The 25,222-nt window shown below is 31.7% G+C and overlaps 1 protein-coding gene across 1 annotated transcript in view; it reads left to right on the top strand.

The window, feature by feature from the left end:
• bma (SCY1-like protein bma) overlaps nucleotides 1-25,222 on the top strand; it is a 405,563-nt gene that overhangs the window by 160,206 nt on the left and 220,135 nt on the right. The window contains exon 6 of the mRNA XM_072524851.1: nucleotides 17,072-17,217. Coding sequence (XP_072380952.1) covers nucleotides 17,072-17,217 — 146 coding nt within the window. The remainder of the gene's footprint in view (nucleotides 1-17,071; nucleotides 17,218-25,222) is intronic.

The raw sequence follows: 25,222 nt of genomic DNA, 5'->3' as shown, positions 1-25,222 counted from the left end.
CACCAGTTACAGGACCCCACCTATAATGTTTGGTTTCAACAGATTCAGTTTCGGTAGTTATTGAATGTTTTCTAGTGCTATCGAAAGTACCAGATGCAGATGCATATTTGGTAATCATATACTCAATAGTTTCATTCAATGTATTACGTGCACGATAAGTAGACGGTACAGTAAGAGTGGTCGACAGTTTAGAAATAGAAGGTGTATTATTACTAGCCTCGTTTATTTCAATTTTAACGTCAGAATCTACCAAGGACAATTCACCTTCCCTACTGAGTTCATACTTTAAACAACTCGCTGAAAAATTTAATTCTTCCGAAAGGAATTCATTCCACATTTCATGGAGACGCTTTTGTTCTTTTGCATAAGACATTATCAAAACTTTTACACTTCACAACTGAAAGTTAACTGGAAACTAATGGACCGCATTTCCAAGGCCAAACAGTTCTGCACGCGATTGCAGCGTTGTCACTCACTCGAATAGTCTGAAATCATTGATGGATATGAATACTACTTGTCCACCATGGCCCCACAGCAAACATTTATCAGTTTTGGCCATGGTGAATAACCGTTATCCACCAACAAAAAAAAATTAATATTGTCAAGGAGACATATTTTTTCCAACAAGGATTGCCTATACGTGTTTATAGACGTTATAAAAACATGTACGAAAAAAAAAATATGGGCCCCTTGCCCCGTTTTTTTATACATATTGGCCCTCTATGTGTTAATAATTATTTAAGTTTTTTTAGTCCCCTTAAATTAAATAAATTATTTACTTCTTTAAGTCGTTTACTCTCCTTTTGAATACAATTTTAAAATTTCTGTATTTTCACAGTATTTTCAAAGACACCATAATACAGCATGTGTAATTCCTAATCTTAACAAGAAATTTTGTTTTTTTGTTATTTATTTTCAACAAAAAAAAACAAAATTTGTTTAATTTACTAATGTTTGTATTAACAATATATATTTATATTAGCTCAGGTAAAAGTGCGAAAGAAATAATTACCTCCTCAATTTCTAATTCTGTTTGTTTCTTTTAAACCTAAATCCTAAATTGATAACTGAGCTAAAAGAGGCTACGGGTTTGATAAAACTCAGTATAAAATATATATTAAGACATCAAGGATTACCGAAGATTTTATCCCAAACCCTCTTCGGTTTATGATCGACATTAAAAATCTCTGGATAGTATTTTTTTAAATTCTTGTTTGAAAATGAAAAGGGGAGAAACCAATTTGCTAATGGTGAGGTTTTCCTGTTAACCTTTCCGAGATATTGTGAAATGTTCACAAATCTAAAAATACCATCTAATCGATGAATTCGTAAAGATTTACAAAAAAGTATGAATAGTAACAATGATGTATGGCTTAGTGACTACGAAATTGGCAACAACTCTGATTCCGCCACTGACACAGTAAAATCTGTTTACCATTTTTTCCTTAAAGTACTGAGTGTAATTGTCTATTACGATTTGTAAAGAGTGTGTGTGGTTTACAATAATTGTAAAAAATAATAGGTTCTTTAAGCTAATTAGTAAGTTTATTTTTTATATTTAATTCACAGCTTGAACCTTTTATTAAAGATGCTACTTTTTTAAATACTAGTATTATATTTTTTTCCTGTATTATTCTTTGAATCGTTTTGAATTTTAAAAATTAAGCAGATATGTTGACCTTCTTTTCAAAGTGCCTTCTAAATAAATTTACAAACTCTCAGCACCCACCGTCAAATTACGCATATTTACTTCTTAATAAAGACCTTTTTTAATTAAAGACTGTTATTTCGAGGTAGGTGGTACACAGGACTGTAATAAAAAAATAGTTGAGAAAAAATTTGGTATTACAGTCACTAATAACTTTAAGTAATATCTTCTTTTGCAGCATGTTCCTATTCTCTTTTTTATAAATGTGTATCTAGTTTATTTATTGAGGTAATTGATTTAATGCACAGTAATATCCTAGAAAAATCATAAACTAAATTTTTACAAGTGATCAAAGTGAGAGAAAGGATCTGAGTTATAAATAGATTGTATTTGTTTATGAAGTAAAAAAGTAATAATTAAACTAACAGTAAAGTGTCTCTTTAAGAGTGTCAAAAGGAGTAGTAATTAGAACTTCATCTTAGCTATTTGTCGTCCGTTTTTAAACATAGGCTTCTCCCAACTCCTCTCATCTTTATCTGTCTTGAGCAACATACTTCTAATTTGTTCCGGTTACTCTTTGTCATCCACCCACCTCCCCTCTGGTCTTATTTTTCGTCGCCTACCTTTGTTAGGTCTCCAATGTTGTATTGTGGCATTCCAACGTTGGTCTTTTTGTCTAGCAGTGTGACCTGCGAAGCTCCATTTAAGTTTGTCAATTTTTGTTATGATATCCTTAACTTTTGTTTTAGATCGTACCCAGTCGGTACCCTTTTTATCTGACAGTCATTGTTTTTATTTGACAGCCCTAACATTGTTTTTTCCATTGTACTTATAATTATTAAAGCTTGTTGTAGTGCCCATAGGTTAATACTATCAAATGCCTTTTTATTATCAACGAAGACAAAAAATATGGGTAGTTGGTATTCATTTGCCTTCTCTATCAATGTTCAGACGTCTATTAAATAGCTCTAGTAGTATAAAGATTATTACTGTCTTGCTTGTTTTTAGTAGCTCGGCAATTATACTGTCATGCAGTGCAGCTTCAATATTTTTTAATTTTTAGATTGTCACTACGTCTATTTTAGGTCATATCTCTACCTTTCTCTTTTGTATTTCTGTTGCCTCCAAAGTATCAGATTATTTATTCTCACATCTTTTTTAAAGATGCTACAACATTTTCTATAAGACTTATTAATTATTTTGTAACTATCTATATCAGATATATATCCATCTAAGTTCTAGTTACAGAAAAAATATTTTTGTACATCTATCTTATCAAATACACGCGAAAAAACTATATAAATATAATGGATCGATTCATACTGGTCCAAATTAATATCAAATTCTTAAGGCACATAAGTAGGGTGTTAGCAAAAAATTTAATAAAAGTTCAAGCTGAGGGATTATAATAGAGCATTATACTGATGTTGGTGAAACTTTTACTGCTCGATTATTAGCTGGACGAGATTTATTTAAGATGTTTGTCTTACTTTACTCTTATTTTCTTTGAGCAGTATTCCTTTTTACTATTGGTAGGATGCTACCCTTGCCAATTACCCTCCATATTTTATCCGACCTTGGGACTGGCTGTGGTAACCGCAGAGCTACTCAGTCGATTTATGTGCCATCTGTTTTGAGAGGTTCTGTCAGTGTTCCCTTTTATTTGAGGGCCCTTTTTATTCCCAAATAAAAAGGGCACACTAGCAGAGCTTCTCAAAACAGATGGAACACGACTTCTACGGTACACAAAGAGAAACATGGAGAATGATCAGAGGACAAAGAAAAGAGATGAACGAACTAATAATAAAGAAACACATTTAGAAGGAAACATGGGTAGACTACTTTGGATCCCTATTTGCTAAAGGTGACGATAATGAACCATCAACACCAGAGGTTACGACAAACAAAGAAATAAATATTGAGGAGGAAGAGGTAAGGAAGCATTAAGGAAATTAAAAAATAGAAAATCACCTGGAGAGGATAGAATACCGAAGGAATCCCAAAGTACGGAGAACCAGATCTCTGAAAACAACAAACAACTATTTAAACTAATCCAAAACTAATAGAACAAAACAGAATTTCTCAAGAATAGAGATCAAGCATCCTAATACATCTCTTTAAAAAGGGAGACAAATCGGACCCAAAACATTTCAGAGAAATTAATTTATTAAATAAAACACTAAAATTAACAACCAAAGTGATAACAAATAGACTGAATAAAATTATAACACTAGCAGAAGAACAACAAGGTTTCAGGTTGGAAAAATCATGCACCGACGCTATATTTATAATAAGGCAAGTGCAAAAAAAATCATTAAAATACAACATATCGGCATATCTATGTTTCATGGACCTTAAGAAGGCATTTGACCGGGCAAATTAAATGACGTTATCCACTTATTGCACGCAAGAGAGATACCTCTAAGAATAATCAAAATGATCGAAAATATCTACCAAAAAAAACACAATAAAAGTAACAGTAGAAGAAGAACTAACGGACCCTATTGAAGCTGGCAATGAGATAAGACAGGCAGATTCCCTGAGTCCACTATTGTTCAACCTAATAGAATAATAAAAAAAGTAACAAACTAAAAAAGGATACCAAATGGGAGAAAAACAACTTAAAATAATCTGCTATGCAGACTACGCAATACTACTCTCTCAAATTGAATACGATTATCAACGTTTGCTGCACCAATTTAGTATAACCGCCAGAAAATTTAACATGTTAATTTCCTCAAAAAAGACTGAACTGAAGTGGAAGATCAAGCGAAGAGAGCAAACAGAGCCGCAGGATGCCTAAATGAAACAATATAGAAACAAATAAAAATATCAGGAAAGAAATGAAAGGCATAATAAAACAGTCAACAGACCAATAATAACATACGTGGCAGAAACAAGACCTGACACAGACAAAACAAAAGAGATGTTAGAAATAGCAGAGATGTAAACGCTTTGAAAAATTGATAGTAAGGCAATATGGGACAGAGCTAAAAGTACAGATATACGACGTAGATGCAAAGTGAAGAACATCAAGAACTGGGTAAGAAATAGAAGAGTAGAATGGAACGATCATATAAGACGAATGACAACAAATAGAGTAGTAAATACGACAAGAGACGGTTTCCCAATAGGAAGACGATCAGTAGGAAGACCACGAAGAAGATGGAGCGATGGAACTTACTGGAGGCACATTGAAAAACAGACAGGGTCATGTCTATATAAAAGAAGAAGAAGAGAAGAGGTGTTACTTTATCACATTTTTATGTCGTTGGAATTAAATTCATTTGAAAAAATAACTTATGGAGATCATGGAAGAAAATTTTTAACTATCAATCATTAAAATCATTACTATGTACTATCATATCAAGGTATATGGAATAATCATCAAATTAAAAAAAAAGAATTAGATAGCTTTGGAATTAATTAGGTAAATATCGGAATTAGAAGATAGTAATTGCGCAAAATCAGCAACTTTGCAAAGAAAGAATCAATATTGGTAGAAACTATGTTTACTGTTGTGGGTTCCATTCGTTTCTTGTGACTTATTCACTAGATCTTACAATCATTAAAATAGTATTGTTTTATTTTATTGTTAGTCGCTAGTTAATCATTTGTCGTGTTTCCAGTTTCTGCCGTTCACGCAAATTGCGTTTTTAATAACTTCTTGATATTGTCCAAAATTAATACTGGACTACTATTATCTGTGAACTTAACATTTAACGGTCTGGGCTTGTTAATATTGCTAGATTTTCCAATAGGATAAACTGTAAAAAATACAGGATTTTGTAGTTGCATTAAATTTATAATCATAAAAACTTTAGCTGTATTCTTTATACTCGTCGTCAGAGACGAAAATGCAACTGAACCTCTAAAAATCATATGAACCAGCTAAATTTTGCTAAAAATGTCAATTTTGAGACCCAAAAAAATGCAAAATGTTTGCCACTTTTATTCCCGGGCTTCTCCCTAAAACCTCCCTTGCATGGGGAAAACGAAAAACATTGATTTACCACGAATCCGTACGCTTTACAAATGATGGTTTAAACAAGAAATGTAGCTGAGATAATTTGAAACAAAATTATTATTAATTTTTTTTTGTTGTATAAACTGTTCTCTCAGAAACAACGCTTGAAGCGACCGGTGATTTTGAATGTCAGAATGTAAGTTAAGCGCTTGAAATCATTTTTTTAAATAAAATTTATATTAACTCGACCGTAAAAATTCGATATCTTCTGATCAGACTGCTCTATCGACAAAAATCAAAATGCGTTTTAAAGGAGATAAGGGCCCTTTTTATATGCAATTTTTACATTTTACCGCAAATAAAATCAGTTTGTATAAAACTGTTAAATATATAAACTTTGGGCGACTTTTGCAATTTTTTACGATACTCATGAGATCAATAAAAATGTTTACTTCCATTGACCGGTCACCATGGAATCTCTATTGTTAGATCCTAATTGTCAAAACCTATACCATTAAATTGCAATATTGAGTAAACAATATGAGATATTTTAAATATGCCTAAAAACACTAAATTTAGTCTTTCACATTACAAATGATTTAAACAGTTAAAAACTCCTTTTTTATTGACTTCAGCCTTAAATTTCACCCAATGCCGTCTCTTTATGATTTTTGGAGGTTAAATCTCTAACAACTAAACTATTGCATCCTTATTGTAGCCGTCTGATGCCGGCTAATTACATAATGTTACGCTGAAAAATTTCTGACACCAACTATTTACTTTTTGAATTGAAGCTTCTATATATTTAGAAGATTTACTAATAGCAGCAAGACAAACTGCAATCGATGTAAATAATAAATACATTATTTACAATTGTTAGAACATTGAATATTATATTATTAAGTATCTATGTGACAACCAGAAATTCATAAAAAACGTTCGTATGCTACATTAAATTCATACAGTATATTACTAAAAAATTACAGTCAAAAAAAGTTAATATTAAATACTCAAGCATAAATTAAAAACATAATTAAAAAATAAAGGTGTTATATACCATCAGAGAGATATTTCTATATTAATTATTAGAACACTATATTTATTATAGGACAGTACAATCTTGCAACCTTGAAATTGGTAATTTTTTTACAATTTTTACCGACAAATGCTGCCCTTTATTAGCCATTTTGCAGGTATAAATAATCATTTTCAGAGTATAACGAGCAGGATCACATAATTTAAATAGTTCAAGCCATAGCGGTGACGCTTTGAAGGTATATATTGTTTGAAAAGTAGTCTTTCTCGAAAGGGAATCACACTTTCAATAACAACCAGGATTGAGCCAGAATTACATTATTGGGCAAAACGTAATTGTGTCATTTCAAATAATTTTCTAATCTTGTGGCAACGATTGTTTTTTCGTAGTGTTAGATCTGTATTATCAGCAAAATGTAAGAATGTCAAAGGAAGCTGAAATCTGTTTCTAGTCATAACAGAAGAAATAAAAGTAAAATTATACAATGGTGACTTATTCCAATAATTAGTAATTTTGGGAAGCTCGACTGTTCCCATATACATAACACAAACCCAAAAATTTTAAAATTTCTTTTTTATTGGTAGGTATCCATGCATGAATTCTGGATGATCTGCTATAACGTTGTGCATTTTCTACTTGCGCAGCATTTCTGTTAGTTTCCTCTACAATAAGTTCTAACATTTTATCATCGATCAGATTCCTGTATACATGAAAAAGAGTTAGCTCGGTTCTATTTTAAGAATAACTATCATCATAGACATACGATTCATTACCAGAAAACTGTATATCGAGAAGCAAATAAGTACAGTCAACTTCGTATCATTCATCGTTTGTATACCAATTGTTGTGCATTTTCATCCAATAAGCTTGAGTCACTGTTACATTCATCTTCTTTATCAGATTCTGCTTTGTAACTCGAGTTATATTCTAAACCGGATAACAAAAATTCATCAGGATCCTCCTCCTCTAACAATTGGAGCAACTCCGCCTCTGTCAACTTTTTATTTTTATTTTGCATACGCTGCGTTTTACTTGTACTTGGTAAATCATGATCTGAAAATCAAATTATCCATGATCTGAAAATCAAATTTTAATTAAAAAAAGTAACTTTACTAGTACAATTGTTCATTAATTAAATGTAAGCAAAAACATTTGAGGTTATGTAAAATAAATACTGTAATGTTTTGTTGATCTTTACAAATAATTAAACAACAAGATTAAAAATGAATAAACTACATATACGCACTTCATATAATTTAAATTCACCAAAAAAACTGCTAATTCCGTATAAAAACTTGATAATGAATGCCACTAATCGTTTCTACAACGCCTTATTCTCAACTGTCGTTACAAGCTGTTAACGACATTATCGGGCCTAATGCTATGGCTCCACGAGCGACAGATTGTCGCTAGCAGTAACAGTAAAATGTAGCTTGATAAATGAAAACAACAGCAGTGATACTGAGTGGCTCCACGCGCTGTAGATTGTCGCTTCGTTTCGAGACCGAGACGCGTCGTCAAGGTCGTGTCGCGTTCGAATAGATCCGGACCTATTTTTTAGCAGTAATTTGCAGCTCGTTTGTGGCTCCACTAGCAGTAATTTGTCGCTTGTAGCGGTAATTGCCATTTAATCGGATAGTTTTGTTCTTGTTTGTTTATTTCTCTGTGTTTGTTAAGTTGTTTATTTGTTTTTACAAATTACTTTAAAGTTTTTTCATACAATTTTGTGTCTCAAATCGTAACAAAAAATTATAAGTTCTAAGAAAAAATAAATCCAATATTTTCTTTATCGGTATTCTAGATAACAACAATCAATGGATGTTTTTTTTTCAATCCCAATTAACCGTATTAAACTGTACTTTATAATAGATGCCATTATTAAACAAGAAAAAGTTGAATAGAGAGAATAAACATTTTTTATTGATTTCCCGAAAATCTATTTTTTGGATTTCCTTCTTCGAACTGGTGATTCATTTCTATACAAGTGGTTGTCTAATCATGTCATATAAATAAAATTTAATTAATTATTGTTTATAGTAAAATTTTATTATCCCTCAGTACTAATGTTTCGTTTTCAATAGCTTGGCGTGATTCATAAATAAAAGAATACAAAAAAGCAGATTTTATGTCGCATCAAAATTTTTTAAATTATTGTAACATAAAAAAGCAAGTTAGATATTGGAAAAGGAAGATTCATTACATCAACCCAATATGATAAATGAATATAACCGACATATGGGAGCCGTCGATCTACTGATAATTCAGTAGATCATTACAGAATACGCAGAGGTAAGAAGTGGTGGCGGCCCATTTTTATTCTAATGAAAGTTAACAAGTTAAATATTTTGTTTTTTTTTTATTTTTAGCTAGATACATGTATAGGATTATAAAATATGTAATATGAATGATTGGTAATTGCTAATTTTTCTTCTGGGCTTAGGCTATCACGCATTGATGTATCCTGTTTTCATATGACATCTTCTATTTCACATAATAAAAAATTAAAAGAAGACACTGACATTCTGTAATATTCAAAAAACTTGTCAGGATTTTCTTTTAATTTGTTGTGTTAAAGAAAAAATTTTCCCTCTATCTGTCTATACACTAGAACGGGGTGAATCCACCATTTCCGTTGTTTTTTAACCCTACGTCGACGACACAATGCCAATATTAAAGCAAATTTTTGTTGAAATGACAGATTATCCATACTATATTATTGTATTATCGGTGTGAATTTATTTTAATTATTTATTTATTTATTTTATCCGCTATATACACGGACATTATATAAAGGGACAAGATACCACTGATTGTAGCTGCGTCATAATAACGCTCATGGAGCCACTACAAGACCAAAACGCGGCGATATGCGCGCTGTAAACTGTCGCTCGTGGAGCCATGATTTTACTGCTTTACTGCCGCCGTAATTTTACTGCTACTGTTAGCGACAATCTGTCGCTCGTGGAGCCATAGCCTAACAAATAAACATAAGCGAGCTATGGGTTTCAAGTGTGCCACAGTAAGTAGTATTTGAGCGTCCTCATAGTGCCGACCGTTATAATAATTCTGAAAGTTAAATACGCCAAGTAACACTGGTGATCTTAATCCTAATTGTAATCTGTGAGTTAGGATTGCCGGTGATCCTTGTGACAACCAATGTGTTAACATTTTTCGTAAACTTTTATGATAGTTTAATAATTATTCTACTATTCGAAGCTAAGACAAATCCAAGACATTAAATTTTATTAAAATCAGTAAAGCTGATGTTGGGTTTTAAATAGTATAATAGCCTATATTTTTACGTTTGGTGTCTGTGACAAACGTGTGTAACCGGTCCTGTAACGAACTACCTACAATTTACATTCAAATTGGGAACACGAGGGTTAAAGCATCATCAAGTGTTAATTTAATTAGGCCTAACGAAACGTTAGCATCAGTCCTCTATCTGCCATCCCTTTTTTTTCGGCACTGCGCTGTGAAGTAAGTACAATTTGTCCACTGCAAAATCAGTTTCGAATTATAGGGGCTAATTGTCAGATTTCACTTGTAATCAAAGATGACGAGGGTAGGTAAGTGAATTTCAGAACGAATAAGTCAAAAATATAAGAGAAGTTTAAATTAATACGGGCAAGGTCCATACACATAAAATATTACAAAATATAATTTTGCTACTGGTTTGTTTTAAATAGGGACCAATTAATATTGTTTGAAAACTATTTCTTGTGGTATCTTAATAATTATCAAATATCTTGTTGAAAACAATTATACACAGAGGTAATTATACTTTATAATATATTTCTTTATTTTCCAATTCTAACTTGGAAGCCATTTTAGGTTGCAATAAGAAAAGTGGGTAAATACATATTTGGTATTGTTCTGAAGCTATTTTCTTGTGGCATTTTAAATTAATTTATATTTAAATGGGAATAAGCCACAATTAAAGGTTAAAATACGTTTATTGACGTTTCAATTTCCACTTCGGAAATCGTTCTCAAAATACAAACATTAGTAAATTAAACAAATTTTGTTTTTTGTTACTTAGTGAAAAAATTCTTCTAATAATTTAATTTTATCTGACTCATCTATATTGACAATTCAGACATACCTTATACATTTTAAAGTAGAAGACTTTAAAATGATATTGCCAATATTGTTGAGTTGCGTTCCTGGGACGACTTTACTTATAAGATAGTTCATTCGATTACATGAAATCAACTTTAACTTGAGAATATCCGTCAGAAAAGATCATAACATGTAATTCGCCTTTAAAAAGACAAATACATGCCACGATGACAGTAAAATTCTCCTGTTAGTAATTCCATAGTAAATTATGAGGGAAAAACCAGGAAAAAAACCTTATAATACTATCCCGACATGGTAAGTATTTGATCGTGCATTTAGTTTACCTTCAATAAACACCAAATTCCGATTTTATATGTTTGTTATTTAAAAAACATAAATGATGTATTCTCTATATGTTACTGACTTACCAATACTGGTATTTTCCTTTTAATAACTTCCTCTTTCAATATGGGTAACCAGATCCTACTACATTCTGCCGAGGAATTCGCGACACAATTGGTCTCATTTAGCATAATTAGAGCCGCTTCTTTGATTTTTCTCTTTTTACCATCCGTTTCTTTTAGGACTATATTTGAGTCATTCCATTGAACCCTATGTTCATTATCCCATGCGTGTTTACAGATTTGAGATCTATCAAATTCTCTATTTTTAATATAGGATTGATGTTCACTTATTCTAACATTTAATGGTCTTGATGTTTCACCTAAATAAAACTGTTCGCATTCACAAGGTATTTTATAAATGCAATTCCTTGTCCTTTCTTGTTCATTGTTAGGTTTGGTTTTGGACAAAATAGATCTCAACGTGTTTGTTGTTTTGAATGTTGTTGAAATGTTGAATTTATTTCCTATCCTTTTAAGCTTTTCCGATAATCCTTTTATGTATGGTATTGTTATTGTTCTCGTATTATTCCTTGCATATGCTGTAGGATCTCGTTCTAAGTTGTTTTGTTCTATTCGATCGATTGTTGAAAATTCCTTACATTTACAATAACATTTACCATGGAAAAGGAATATAATAACACATTACCTTTTCTGGATGTTTTAATCTCTAAGAACGATACTGGATACGAAACTCAGGTGTATAGAAAACCAACACACACCAACAGATATTTAAATTTCAAATCAAATCACAATATTAATATTAAAAAGGGAATTATTAAATCCTTATACGATAGAGCCAAAATTACTTGTTCTAACGAAAATTCGTTCTTGGAGGAAAAACGTTTGTTAACATCTGTTTTATTAAAAAATAATTATCCTTTATCGTTTATAAATAAAGAATTTTCAACAATCGATCGAATAGAACAAAACAACTTAGAACGAGATCCTACAGCATATGCAAGGAATAATACGAGAACAATAACAATACCATACATAAAAGGATTATCGGAAACGCTTAAAAGGATAGGAAATAAATTCAACATTTCAACAACATTCAAAACAACAAACACGTTGAGATCTATCTTGTCCAAAACCAAACCTAACAATGAACAAGAAAGGACAAAGAATTGCATTTATAAAATACCTTGTGAATGCGATCAGTTTTATTTAGGTGAAACATCAAGACCATTAAATGTTAGAATAAGTGAACATCAAAAATAGAGAATTTGATAGATCTCAAATCTGTAAACTCGCATGGGATAATGAACATAGGGTTCAATGGAATGATTCAAATATAGTCCTAAAAGAAACGGATGGTAAAAAGAGAAAAATGAAAGAAGCGGCTCTAATTATGCTAAATGAGACCAATTGTGTCGCGAATTCCTCGGCAGAATGTAGTAGGATCTGGTTACCCATATTCAAAGAGGAAGTTATTAAAAGGAAAATACCAGTATTGGTAAGTCAGTAACATATAGAGAATACATCATTTATGTTTTTTAAATAACAAACATATAAAATCGGAATTTGTTGTTTATTGAAGGTAAACTAAATGCACGATCAAATACTTACCATGTCGGGATAGTATTATGAGGTTTTTTTTCCTGGTTTTTCCCTCATAATTTACTATGGAATCACTAACAGGAGAATTTTACTGTCATCATGGCATGTATTTGTCTTTTTAAAGACGAATTACATGTTATGATCTTCTACATCATTCATGTTTTTTAAATAACAAACATATAAAATCGGAATTTGTTGTTTATTGAAGGTAAACTAAATGCACGATCAAATACTTACCATGTCGGGATAGTATTATGAGGTTTTTTTTCCTGGTTTTTCCCTCATAATTTACTATGGAATCACTAACAGGAGAATTTTACTGTCATCATGGCATGTATTTGTCTTTTTAAAGACGAATTACATGTTATGATCTTTTCTGACGGATATTCTCAAGTTAAAGTTGATTTCATGTAATCGAATGAACTATCTTATAAGTAAAGTCGTCCCAGGAACGCAACTCAACAATATTGGCAATATCATTTTAAAGTCTTCTACTTTAAAATGTATAAGGTATGTCTGAATTGTCAATATAGATGAGTCAGATAAAATTAAATTATTAGAAGAATTTTTTCACTAGGTAACAAAAAACAAAATTTGTTTAATTTACTAATGTTTGTATTTTGAGAACGATTTCCGAAGTGGAAATTGAAACGCCAATAAACGTATTTTAACCTTTAATTGTGGCTTATTCCCATTTAAATATAAATTTACATATTTGGTAACTCTTTCTGGATATTTTAATATTGATAAAGCACAAAACAAAACATCAACAAACCTTGCACCCACTCAGCCAATCGCGTTCGACAACAGCCTATCCAATTTCCATAAAAAAAAGAATATATATTTTTTAATTCCGAAAATAAAATTAAACTTAAAGAATATATCTTAGCTACTCTAAATAATATTAATCTAAAAATCATGAGTTCATGAATCATCATCGAGGAAAAATCACAGTAAATAAAGTACAAGTTCCAACTCGTCCTTTAATCATACCCAGCCAATGTTTACTATTGTCTTCTGTCTTCTGTCCATTTTACATGAGATCATCGAGAATGATCTTAAACCCATTGGATATGAACTATCCTTTTTTTTTAGATTCTTAAGAATAGGTTCCTTTAATCCAACATATAAACATACTTTAAATTTTTGTTGTTAACTCTTTCCAGCCGAAATTATTTTTTTTTAATAAATTTTGTTGAAAAAAAATGTATATTATAGGATACAATACAAGAAGAAATAATTGTTGATAACTTTTGTAAAAATTATGCATCCTAGAGTTTTAAACTCAAAAAAAATTGATCCCATTTGGAATCATCTGGCGTTGGTGGTACCTGAGTTATCCATTTATAACACTTGATATAGTGGTCTGGTAAAAAATTGACTATAATAGGAAATACGTTTATTATTGCATTTATACTATTGACAATTTAATTTTATACATCGAAACTATCAAAACACTTTTTATTATTGTTTAACCATAAAAAACATTGCACTTGGAACATTTTATTCTAGAGTAAGACTTTATACATAATTTGAACCTGGTGCGATTTTGATCATGTAGTGGCCAGTATCCTACGCCATCAAATCCTTGCACTGGTGTAGGATTCATTACTGGTCTCTTATTTGGTGTATTCTCCTAAGAAGGTCCTCGTTTTCTTGTGTCAGACTTTCTAGCTTTCAGTAACGCATGTCCAACTTGAGCTTTGAATTGGAGAAGGGTGATGTGTTTCACTTGTTTTTGTTTGCAGTGTTTTCGGTACAGCAACCAGGAGTTGACAATACATATATCAACAAGATTAAATATTCTTCTCAAATAGAATCTTTTTGGTTTGATTTTAATTCTATATAGTTCCACAAGCACGTCATGCAAATCCACATCCCCATCGAAATATTATATTCTTTGACAATTGCTGACCGTCCGATTTCTACATAGGATTTGCTCTTGTTGCACGATCTTGTCACTTTATCAAGAGGATATTTTCCGATATAGTTCGATGGTAATATGACGGACTATTGTCCTATCATTTGAGAGCAGTAATATTTTTTTTCTGTCAATTTTTACATCAGAGGACCCACGACCTTTTGCCATTAGAACTTTGTCTGCTGAAAAAAGACAACCTGCCAACCGCCCATTTCTTACAGTTGCTGCAGCATGGAAGCCCCGTTCTTTCAGACTAATAAGTAGATTATAAGATGTGTTATAATAACTTCAGTACTATTTCCCCACTAATTCCAAGACCTGATTCATCTTGGACTGTTCCTTTACCCACATATATCTTAAAATCGTATAGTATGCCGCTGAGTCCTGCTCTTGCAAAAACTTTTATGCCCCATTTATGTTGAGGTTTATTTTTTATATATTGCTTTATATTACTATGTCCTTTGAATGGTATAATAAACTCATGGTTGCTGTTGAATTCTTAGGTTCTATCTTATTCATATTTTGCCGAACTCTTTTAATAAAAGGTTTTACTTTATATAATTTCTCATTGTTGCTAGACGAGACTTTCCAATTATCGTTGACGTGAAAATATGCTCGCAGTTTATCAAAACAATTATGTGACATAATATCAGTTATCGTATTATATCGCGTTTCTTCTGCCCAATAAATTCTATATGAAGGAACACAAACAATTCCACTCAATACATGTATGCCTAAGAACTGCTTTATCTCTGCTGCATTTGTATCAATATTTTTACTGTCTTTTTGCACAGAATACAGGTTTGTCTGATCAGCAAAATTTTGAATATCATTGTCACAAAACAAAATTCATACCGCTTCCCAATGATGCCATTTGGAGACCTCCATTCCATTTGAATTCATTGATATTTATAATGTTTACATAAACAATCTTGTAAATATGAGCAAACTATAATGCAAATTATCAAATAAAAACAATGTAAGAAGCAAAATAATTTTTTTCGTGCAATTACTGGTTCAATTACTCACCTTAGAATGATTTGAAATTTACAGTGAACTGATGATCGTTGTTTCACTACGAAATTTTACATTGAAATATGACTAACGCTTACTGATAAAATTGACAAATAAATTAATGCAGCGTCATCTAGTAGGTAGGTGAAGCAACGCAATACCGTTCGCCAAATCGACATAAGTAGTTTCCTTTACCGCTAAAGCAGAAAACATTGCTGTGATCCCAAATGGGATCATCTAACTGGAAAGGGTTAAGTATATACAGTACGTTCCTCGAACCTCTGTTGACCCGTCGCCAATATTTTATCATTATACTGTGGTATTTTTTTTTTGTAAGTTTGTGGTGTCATGTTTGTTGCTGAGTTCTTCCAGTTCCTGGCATTCTTTGTTAATCCATTCCTCCTTAGCCTTTCTGATTTCATATTTGATTTTATTCTTGACGGTTTTGTATTTATTTTCATCATTATTTTTGTATTTTCTTTTTTCAGTTATTAGCTCAACTATTTCCGGTGTCATCCAGTCTTTTTTAGTGGTTTTATCTTCTTCGCCTAGGAACTCTTTTCCCGCTTTTAGTATGGCTTTTTTCATATCTGCCCATTCAACGATTCCTTCAGTTAATTTATTTATCTCTGCGTGTAGTTGCTGTTGACAGTTGTCGTCTTTTAGGTTTTTGATGTTTATTTTGGTGGTTTTAACTTTTTTTTCCGGTTTTCTGAGTTAATGTTGACGTTTGCTAGTCATAGATAATGGTCCGTATCTGCATCTGCGCTTGGATAGGTTTTTGCAGTTTATACTCCATTACGAAACCTTTTGCTTGTTCCAAAAATCGTTTTTACTTCGTTATCACGCATCACATCTTTGAATTAATCGTAAAAATAATTCTACTGATACATAGTTGTTATAACTAACTGGTATTATATTGTAGTATAGTATTAGATTGTAGTAAAATGCATAAATTTTACAACCATCTTTATGTATTGCATTTACAAGCTCCTAAGCATTGGTTGTAACACGCTATCCAGATGATATGTCTGATTCCTATAAATTTGGTTATAAGTTGTAGTTTTGGTTATGCCAGATAATCCGAGATATTCCAGTAGTTTAGAAACCCAGAAAAATCAGTCAAAATCGTCATTATATTCGTGGATTATTAGAATATTGACCAAGATTAACTATATTTTCTTAATTCCCATTTGTTACTTACTCTACAGAACTTTACATGACGAGCGTGTACATTTAAAATAGCCTAAATAATTTAATAGACTAAATAAGCTCAACTCATTGTATTTGTGAATCTTATTACAAATTCCTTACAGTAGAATTCGGTGTTATTTAACAGATTATTTATTTTACCTTAATCGCTGCAAATTTTTAGGTTTATATATTCATATTTTTCACATTTAAGTTTAATTTAGTTTAAACAATATACATATCTAACATCATTTTATTTTTGTTACAGCCCCTGAAACGCAAACACAGTCAGTGTGCAGCATCTTAAGTGATATGTATTCTCTGGGAATGGTGATATGTTCAATTTTCAATAATGGAAGATCGCTGATACAGGCCAACAACTCTACTTCGGCTTACCTTAAACAAATCGAACTGGTAAGTTATATTTTAAGGTTGGAATAAATATTTTTATACTAAAATCAACTACAGTCTTCTCTATGATTAGACTGTACGACCAATATCGTATCTGGCTTTTGGAATTTCCATTGATCACCATCATGCATCGTCAATAATGTTTTTTCATGAGACTTTGCTGTGTTTACTATTGCCTTTTACTTTTACCGGTTGTGTACCATTATTTCCCATTGACACACTGCAATTTTTGCCAAATCCTCTCTGACTGCTTCTTTCCATTTTTTCTTAGGCCATCTTACTGCTCTTGTCCTATCTGATGGTTCCCAAAACACATCGTTTATAAGTCAGAAGTTCCTACTTCGTATCACATGTCCTACTCATCTTAGTCTATTGGCCTTTATGTACCTCAATCTTACTAGCTAGTTCAGCAGCTAAGACACACGAGTCGATTCTCGGAACCAACAAAAATATTTTAACTTCTAAAAATAATACGAGCCATTGCCGTGCATCGGAGGGTACGTAAAGTCGTCGGTTTTCCTGAACCAGAGTACATCCACACTAGTTATTTAAAACAGGGTTAAAGATAAAATCCGAAAGGCCGTAACAATCCGAAAGGATCTCCCGACAGAAATAAAATTCGATATTATTAGATAAATTCATAAACTTTTGATTTAACTTTTAGAAAATTATTTATTTTTATAATTGTACAAAGTTTTTCTACTTTAAAAATATAATATAATTAAATTATAAAATGAAACAAATTAATCACAAAATGATGTTTGAGTCACACATGAGTTTATTGTCTCGGTTTCGTTGGAATTTGCTGACTTTGGATTCCGGCTTAGTTCAACGTTCAATGGCTGTATGTATATATATATATATATATATATATATATATATATATATATATATATATATATATATATATATGTATATATATATATATATATATATATGTATATATATATATATATATATATATATATATATATATATATATATATAAAGTAAACAGCACAAAACAAAATCACAATCAATTGTAACGTTTTTATAATTATGAGCTTGTTTCTTTAGGTTAATTTAATAAGTTACGTGTTGAAACACAGACAGGTTAAAATTTCACTCCTTCATAATATTAATAAATATAAAATAATTTATAGTGCCACGATACACCTAACTTTCCTTTCTGAACAGATTATCTATTCGTTGTTTCGTTGTATCAGATAATTCGTTGTTTTATCTACTCCTCTACTAAGTTGTCACATCTCTGCAACGACCAAATATAAGTCAAAGGATTTTTCAAGTACCTATACCAGTAATTTATTATTTCTTCTATTGATAGTGTTGATATTTCGCTTTTATGTGACCGTTGGTCATGTTGTTGTCTTATAAATTTTTATTTTGTGCCAGTTTTGATCTTATTAGATATTGAATTTAAAAAAAAATCTATGTTTTGCTATTATTAGCATTTAAACTGCCTATTCTACTTTTTTTTCGTTGGTAAGATGATGTATTTTTCTTTTCTTGATTTATATTTAGCTATAATTTATATGCTAACTTGCACTGTTGATTATGGTACTGCATCTAGATCATGTTTATGTCTATGAGCTATGGTTATATAGAAGGATCCTGAAGATACCATGGGCAGACAAAGTCACCAATGAAGAAGTACTGCAGAGGATAAACACAATTGCGTATTTGGTCAATCTCGTGAAGGGCCATAAGCTGCAGTACTTGGGACATATAACGAGAAATCAAGGCAAATACAAGCTACTTCAATGCATTTTGCAAGGTAAAATTGAAAGAAAAAGGGCTCCAAGACGAAGAAGAATATCCTGACTTGCTAACCAGAGAGCATGGTATAGAAAGACCTCAACACAGCTATTTAGTATAGCAACCAACAAAGTCATTATAGCCAAAATGATCGCCAACGTTCGGAATGAACATGGACCCTAAGAAGAATCTAGATCATAAGCAAAGACGAGAAAAATATTTTCTGCCATAGTAACTGTCGGGCTTAATCTTTGGATAAATTTTTGTTATGGCATATTCCAATGCTACGTTAAATAAGTTTTTTAATACTGCCTTAAGTGGCAGTTTACACAGAAAGTATGTAATGCTTTCTCTCCTACTCTATCTTTTTCATTCTACATACATTCGCGGTATTTCAACCAGTTTCTTAGATACACCCGTCCCAACCATTGCGTTCCATATTTGCAGACGACTAATTGAAACCTGTTTACATAAGTACATAAAATATGGTTAACTAAAAGCCATGTACAAAGACCGATAAATAATTAATTAATCGATGAGATTTTCTAAATAAAAAAAAGCAATGATTAGTGGGCCTCAAACAGTGGCTTTAAAATTTAATAATTCCAATCACTTGAAAAGGACATGATTTAAATTTCTATATTTTATGTTCAGTAAGAATGTTGGATTTTGTTTTATTAAAGGCAAATTAACTGAATATATAATTTATATATAATTTATTACACAATAATTTTTTTAATGACATTTTAAATATAGTAATAATTCTGTGTACTATACTATAATACGCTAATAGTCCATTGAAAAGTTACATTTTTGAGAAAACGCAATTTTATTTTTTGATGTGTGGAGGTGGTTAGAGAAGCTTAAGTTTTAGTTTATGGGGTCGCCACCCTTGTCCCCTGCCGTCATCTTGGAAAAGGTGGCAAAGGTATTATTACGAGATATGCCCTGTATCTCGTAAATTAGCAACCCTGCATAAAAATTTTTAAAACATAATTTATAGAAATTTAATTTTCTACAACTTTATTTGTAGCTTCATGTAATTACTTTATTCGTAAAACTGAAAATAAAAATGTTAAAATTTTTTAACAAATTTTCTTTTGGGCATTTTAGGACTTTTTTTCTGGTCATTTTACAATAAAATGGCATCAAATTAATATTGTAGAGTGCTTTTTATTAAGTAATTTTTACTACAAATTTCTTAAATTTCTTGAGTAGACGTTATGTTGGAATAAGGCGTTCAAAGAGTTTTCGCGCTGCATTTCGTAATCTAGCAACCCTAGGAAAATTGTATTTGACAATGTTTGTAGCAAATTAAATTGTCTGCAATTTTATTAGTATTATTTTTTATCGTAATTTCAAAAATAAAAAGTTATTAACAAAAATAACTAAAAATTTTTGAACAAACTTTCTTTGGACCTTATAACTTTTTTTCTGTTAATTTTACAATAAGATGGCATTAAAGCAATATTAAAGAGGGCTTTATATTGAGTAATTTTTACTAAAAATTTGTTAAATTTCATGAATTTTATCAGATTTTACAGCACTCAGAAGTTGGGCGGGTTTTTGAATACAAGCCATCTTGGAATAAGGGGTTCAAAGGGTTTTTGCGCTGTTCTAACAGACCGAAAGAAAATTGTATTTGACATTATCTGTAGCAAATTATGATCATTGTTTTTTAAAAGCTTAAAAAAATCTTTTCTTTCAGTGGAAGACTTTAATTGTGTGGGCTTGTGATATTACCGATAGATCCTAGAAAGGAAACGATAGCAGAAATAAACGCTTAAAGGAAAAAAGAGGAAAAACAATTCACTTACGCGCGTCAGGATGGTCGAAATAAGACTACCCAATCTTGTACTAATTATTCTGCGGCAAGGCTTTTCTCCTTTTTCCTATACCAATTTTCATGTTATGTGGGATTGTGATGTAAAAACTTGAATCTGAATCTTTTGAAAGTAGGCACCTTGTGTAGCTAGTAAAGATGATACTGGTGATACTCAGTGGTGCTCCCAGAATTTGTCTTAGGGGGGGGGGGTTTGAAATTTTTTATGCTACCTTCATTTTGAGTCCCTAAAATTATAATAATAGTAATATACTAAAGATAGCAGTGCCAAAGATTCAGGTATCTATTATCCTGCCTACAAACTAAAAACACCCTCTCTTACTTGTGCGCAGTTGAATGTCGCACGTACCGTACTCTGAAAGTGGGGTGGCCACTGTAAGGCTGACGACATTTTTGGAACACTCCCTTCTCTTATCTAGATCTTATCTATTGTTCTGAAGCTCTTTTCTTGTGGTATTTTAAAGTAATTACTATTTTAATGGGAAATTATCCCCAATTGAAGGTCAAAATAAAGTTATTGACGTTTGACATTAATCCAACTTGTAAATACAATACATTTTGGAGACGGCTATCGCCGTCCCGTTCTCCTCCGCCAATCCTCCCAGTCCAAAGCATGCTCCTCCTCCAAACCTCTCGATTTCATCGCTTTTCTAATTCCTTTATTCCATGAGCGTCGTGGTCTTTTTCTTCTTCCAGGGGGCTTCCATTTGTGAAGTTTTTGAGGCCAACGTTCGTCAGGCATTCTCAATAGATGTCCAAACCATTTTGAACCTCTTCTTTCTATTCTGTCAATGACCGTTTCTGTAGCTTGATCTTCCTTTCCTGCCTTGATGTTCTAGAACTTCTTTCAACCATGGTTTGCTCTATTCTTTTTTTGTTCCTTTTTGAAATGTTGTGATCTCACCATAAGGAGTTCAGATATCTTACAATTTTACTTCCCTGATTAATTCGTGTTTAATTTCGGTTTCTCCCATGCCATTCTTAGCAATGAGTGGACCTAAATATTTAAATTTTTCCACTTGTTTGATTTCCACGTCCTCGTCTATCAACACTTCAAACCTTGCATCTGAATTGATAACTAAATATTCTGTTTTCTTTATGCTGACTTGTAACCCCCATTTTAAATATTCTTTCTATAGACGCTTTATCACAAATTCTAGATCATAAGAATCTTGAGCTAGGATGACTTGGTCATCCGCAAAGTTCAGGGAGAACAGTACGTAATTTCGTATGGGTATTCTCATTCCCTGGCAGTGGTTCTTCCAATTTTGGAGGGTTGCTTCAATATATAAATTAAACAGTAAGGGTGACATATTGCATCCTTGTTTTAGTCCTTTGTGTGTGTGCTGTTGGTTTCTTTTGATTGTGGATTTTAGTCCTTTGGTTACTTTTATTGGCTCTGATAGTGTATATCCGATTTTTAGGTAAGTATTGTTATCCCTGTATACTTCTGTGATTATTTCTAAAGGTATGGACTAATGTCGAGTCGTTGTTAAGCTTGCCATAATTTAAGTCTTGGAACTGTATCATACGCCTTGTCTAGGTCGATAAAGGCTAGATGTACTTCGGTACCAAAAGCTATTATTTTTTTCTATTAATTGTTGGAGGTATAAACAAGTTATCAGTGCAAGATCAAACATCAAAAATTTAAACGTCAATAAACTTATTTTAACCTTCAATTGCGACTTATTCCCATAAAAATAGTAATTAGATCTTATCTCTGTCGTTGGCCCAGTTGGTGTTTTTCTCCTTCTTCTTTCTTTTTAACGACTACTCGGGTGTAATTGTGAAAACTATTCCATCATTCCGTATTTCCTTTCATCTTCACGATCATTTCTCTTACAGTCACAGGGTTCATACCTATTTCTTTATACATTCTGTTTCTCTTCACTGTACATCTATTACACTCCAGCATTGTGTCAGTAGCAATGTCGGAATATTCACAGTATAGGCATTTATCTGTATCTGTCTTTCTGAACCTATGAAGATACGCCCTAAAACAGACAATCTAACCATTTCCTTAGGCTCGGGATCAGCATCTTGGTCCACTGAGCAATATTTTCCTTGTTATTCCACTCTTCTTGCCATCTTTCCATTGATCTTTCCCTTTCTCCTTTTTTTTATAGCTGTTGTCAAATGCTTTCTTCTCCCATAGATATTCTCTTTTCTACTGCTAACACATGCAGAGGAATACAACCCGTGATAATCCACAAAACCGCCGCAGATACAGTCCTGTAGCCGCATGCTACTCGCAACAGACTCGTTCTGTCTACTTTTTCATAAGCCTAATATTAGGTATCTATATCTAAATATAATGAAAAATATTATTATATATTGTGTATTTATACAATAATTATTGTGTTCTACATATTTAAAGCGGTAATTTAATTATTTAATTAGCGTTTTGGATTTTTTGTATTGTGTGTGAAGCACAAGTTACATTTTCCTCCTATTCTTTATATATTGTTTACTTTATATGCCGTGGGCGGGGGTTTTAACCCCCAAACCCCCCCCCCCTAGGTGCGCAACACGTGATGCTGGTGATACTGGTCTAGTGACCAATCTTCGACGTATGCACATTCACTTAGATTTTACTCGGATACCGGCGAGCTATGGTTTATTATAATATATTATGGTGTGTACACCCTAACAAATTTTCATCCATTTTCTATTGCCGTATTGATTGCCGTATAGCTACCGAAGTTAACCTTAGTTGAGTACAAAATCTTTAAATATTTACAATGCGTTTATTGACAGTCTACCATTATACTTTTAAAATAAAAGAGCCATCAGGAACAGTTTTGTCAGTATTATTATGTCAATAATCTAATAAAGTAGTTTTCTATATTTGGTTTTTAGTATTTTTCGTCTTCGTCATATCTCACAATGTTTGGTGGTGAGAGATTTTCTTAGAATTTTGAGATAATCCATGATTTAAATTATATATTTTGGATTTATACAGATTGAACCAATTTAAAACGGAACATACAATTTAATATATAACTGTTTGAACTGCATTTGAAATAGTGGACCAATATAAAACTTGGACAAAAATAAATCCATACCCGGTGATAGACATTGTATAAAATATCGTTCAACTATCTGTCTCCTTTAAAGGAAAGAGGAGCTTGCCTAATAGTCGGAGAGATAGAGCCGAAATTTTGAACTGATCAGTAATATGACATTTCTCTATTGGAATATATTCATTGTAACTGGGTTAAGACTTTGCCTTACAGGCGGACGCCCCTCGTGGTACAGGGGGTGGCTATACAGGGATGAAGTTGGATAAGTAATATGTCCGCCATTTTCATGGCTCATTATTTAGCCCCTAAAAACTATAAATCCAAAAGGGCAGACAGCTGGGTTGGTATAGAGAGCCATAAAACGGGGTCAAATGTACCACTTGCCTGCGCATTTTAGGTCTCAGCAACAATTTTCAAACTGATTTTATTATGATATTTTTATACCGATTGATTTGAAAATTTGTATGCTCACTTCTGTTACTATACTGAAAAGCGTCAAGTAGAGTTTTCCTCAAAATTTTCCAAAAAAATTTCCGTAAACGAAAATTTTCGTAATTTGTTGAGGTAAAATCTAATTTGTAGAATTCTTTCGATTTTCTGTCAGTTATACCATGATTTTTTTCCAAAAATTTCGTCATTTTTCTCACTCTCATTGATGTCATTACATTCATCATCTTTGTCACTTTCACTTTCAATAATATCACATTCATTATCTGCTTCATTTTCAATCACTACTTCTCGAACTGATTCTGGCATCTGAGGTCCACTAAACCATTTGAATTTATATGTTTCATCTTCAAACTCCCAACCATGTTCTTCAACAATCAATTCTGTTGGTAGTTTTTTATGAGCATTTGTCCAAATATTTGAAATATAATGAGCTCGCAGTAGATGTTGGTGTAATTCATCTTGACATGGTGGTAAGCTTGAAGCATCGAAATTTTTTAGTTTTTTTTAAGGTTCGTTCACATCATGCAACTTATACTGCCGGTTAAATAGTGAAAATCTGACATCGTTTACTTTTCTTTTTGGAATTGTTCTCGTCAGTCCTGTTCCATATAAGTGACATACAAAAGTTTCTAAGGTTTCAAAAACTTCATTACAATCGAAGTCAGTTTCACCAAGTTGAATAAAAGCATCTTGATACTTATTACATTTAGCGCATGCGTCTAGAATTACTGATCTAAATGAACGCGCATCATTGTTATTTTAATATTTTAAAATAATAATGATGCAAAATTAATGTCAAAACAGAATTTGTAAAATTATAATTAACTAATGAAAAAAAATTCAATCAAAAAAAAATATTGAAAATATCTAAAAAGTAAATTTCAAAACTTAAAAAATTGATAATTCCACTATTAAATTGATTTTTATTAATAATTAT

Source organism: Diabrotica undecimpunctata, chromosome 1 (assembly GCF_040954645.1).
Source record: "Diabrotica undecimpunctata isolate CICGRU chromosome 1, icDiaUnde3, whole genome shotgun sequence".
NCBI classification, from domain to species: Eukaryota; Metazoa; Arthropoda; class Insecta; order Coleoptera; family Chrysomelidae; genus Diabrotica; species Diabrotica undecimpunctata.
This window is presented reverse-complemented; position numbering and strand designations above follow the sequence as displayed.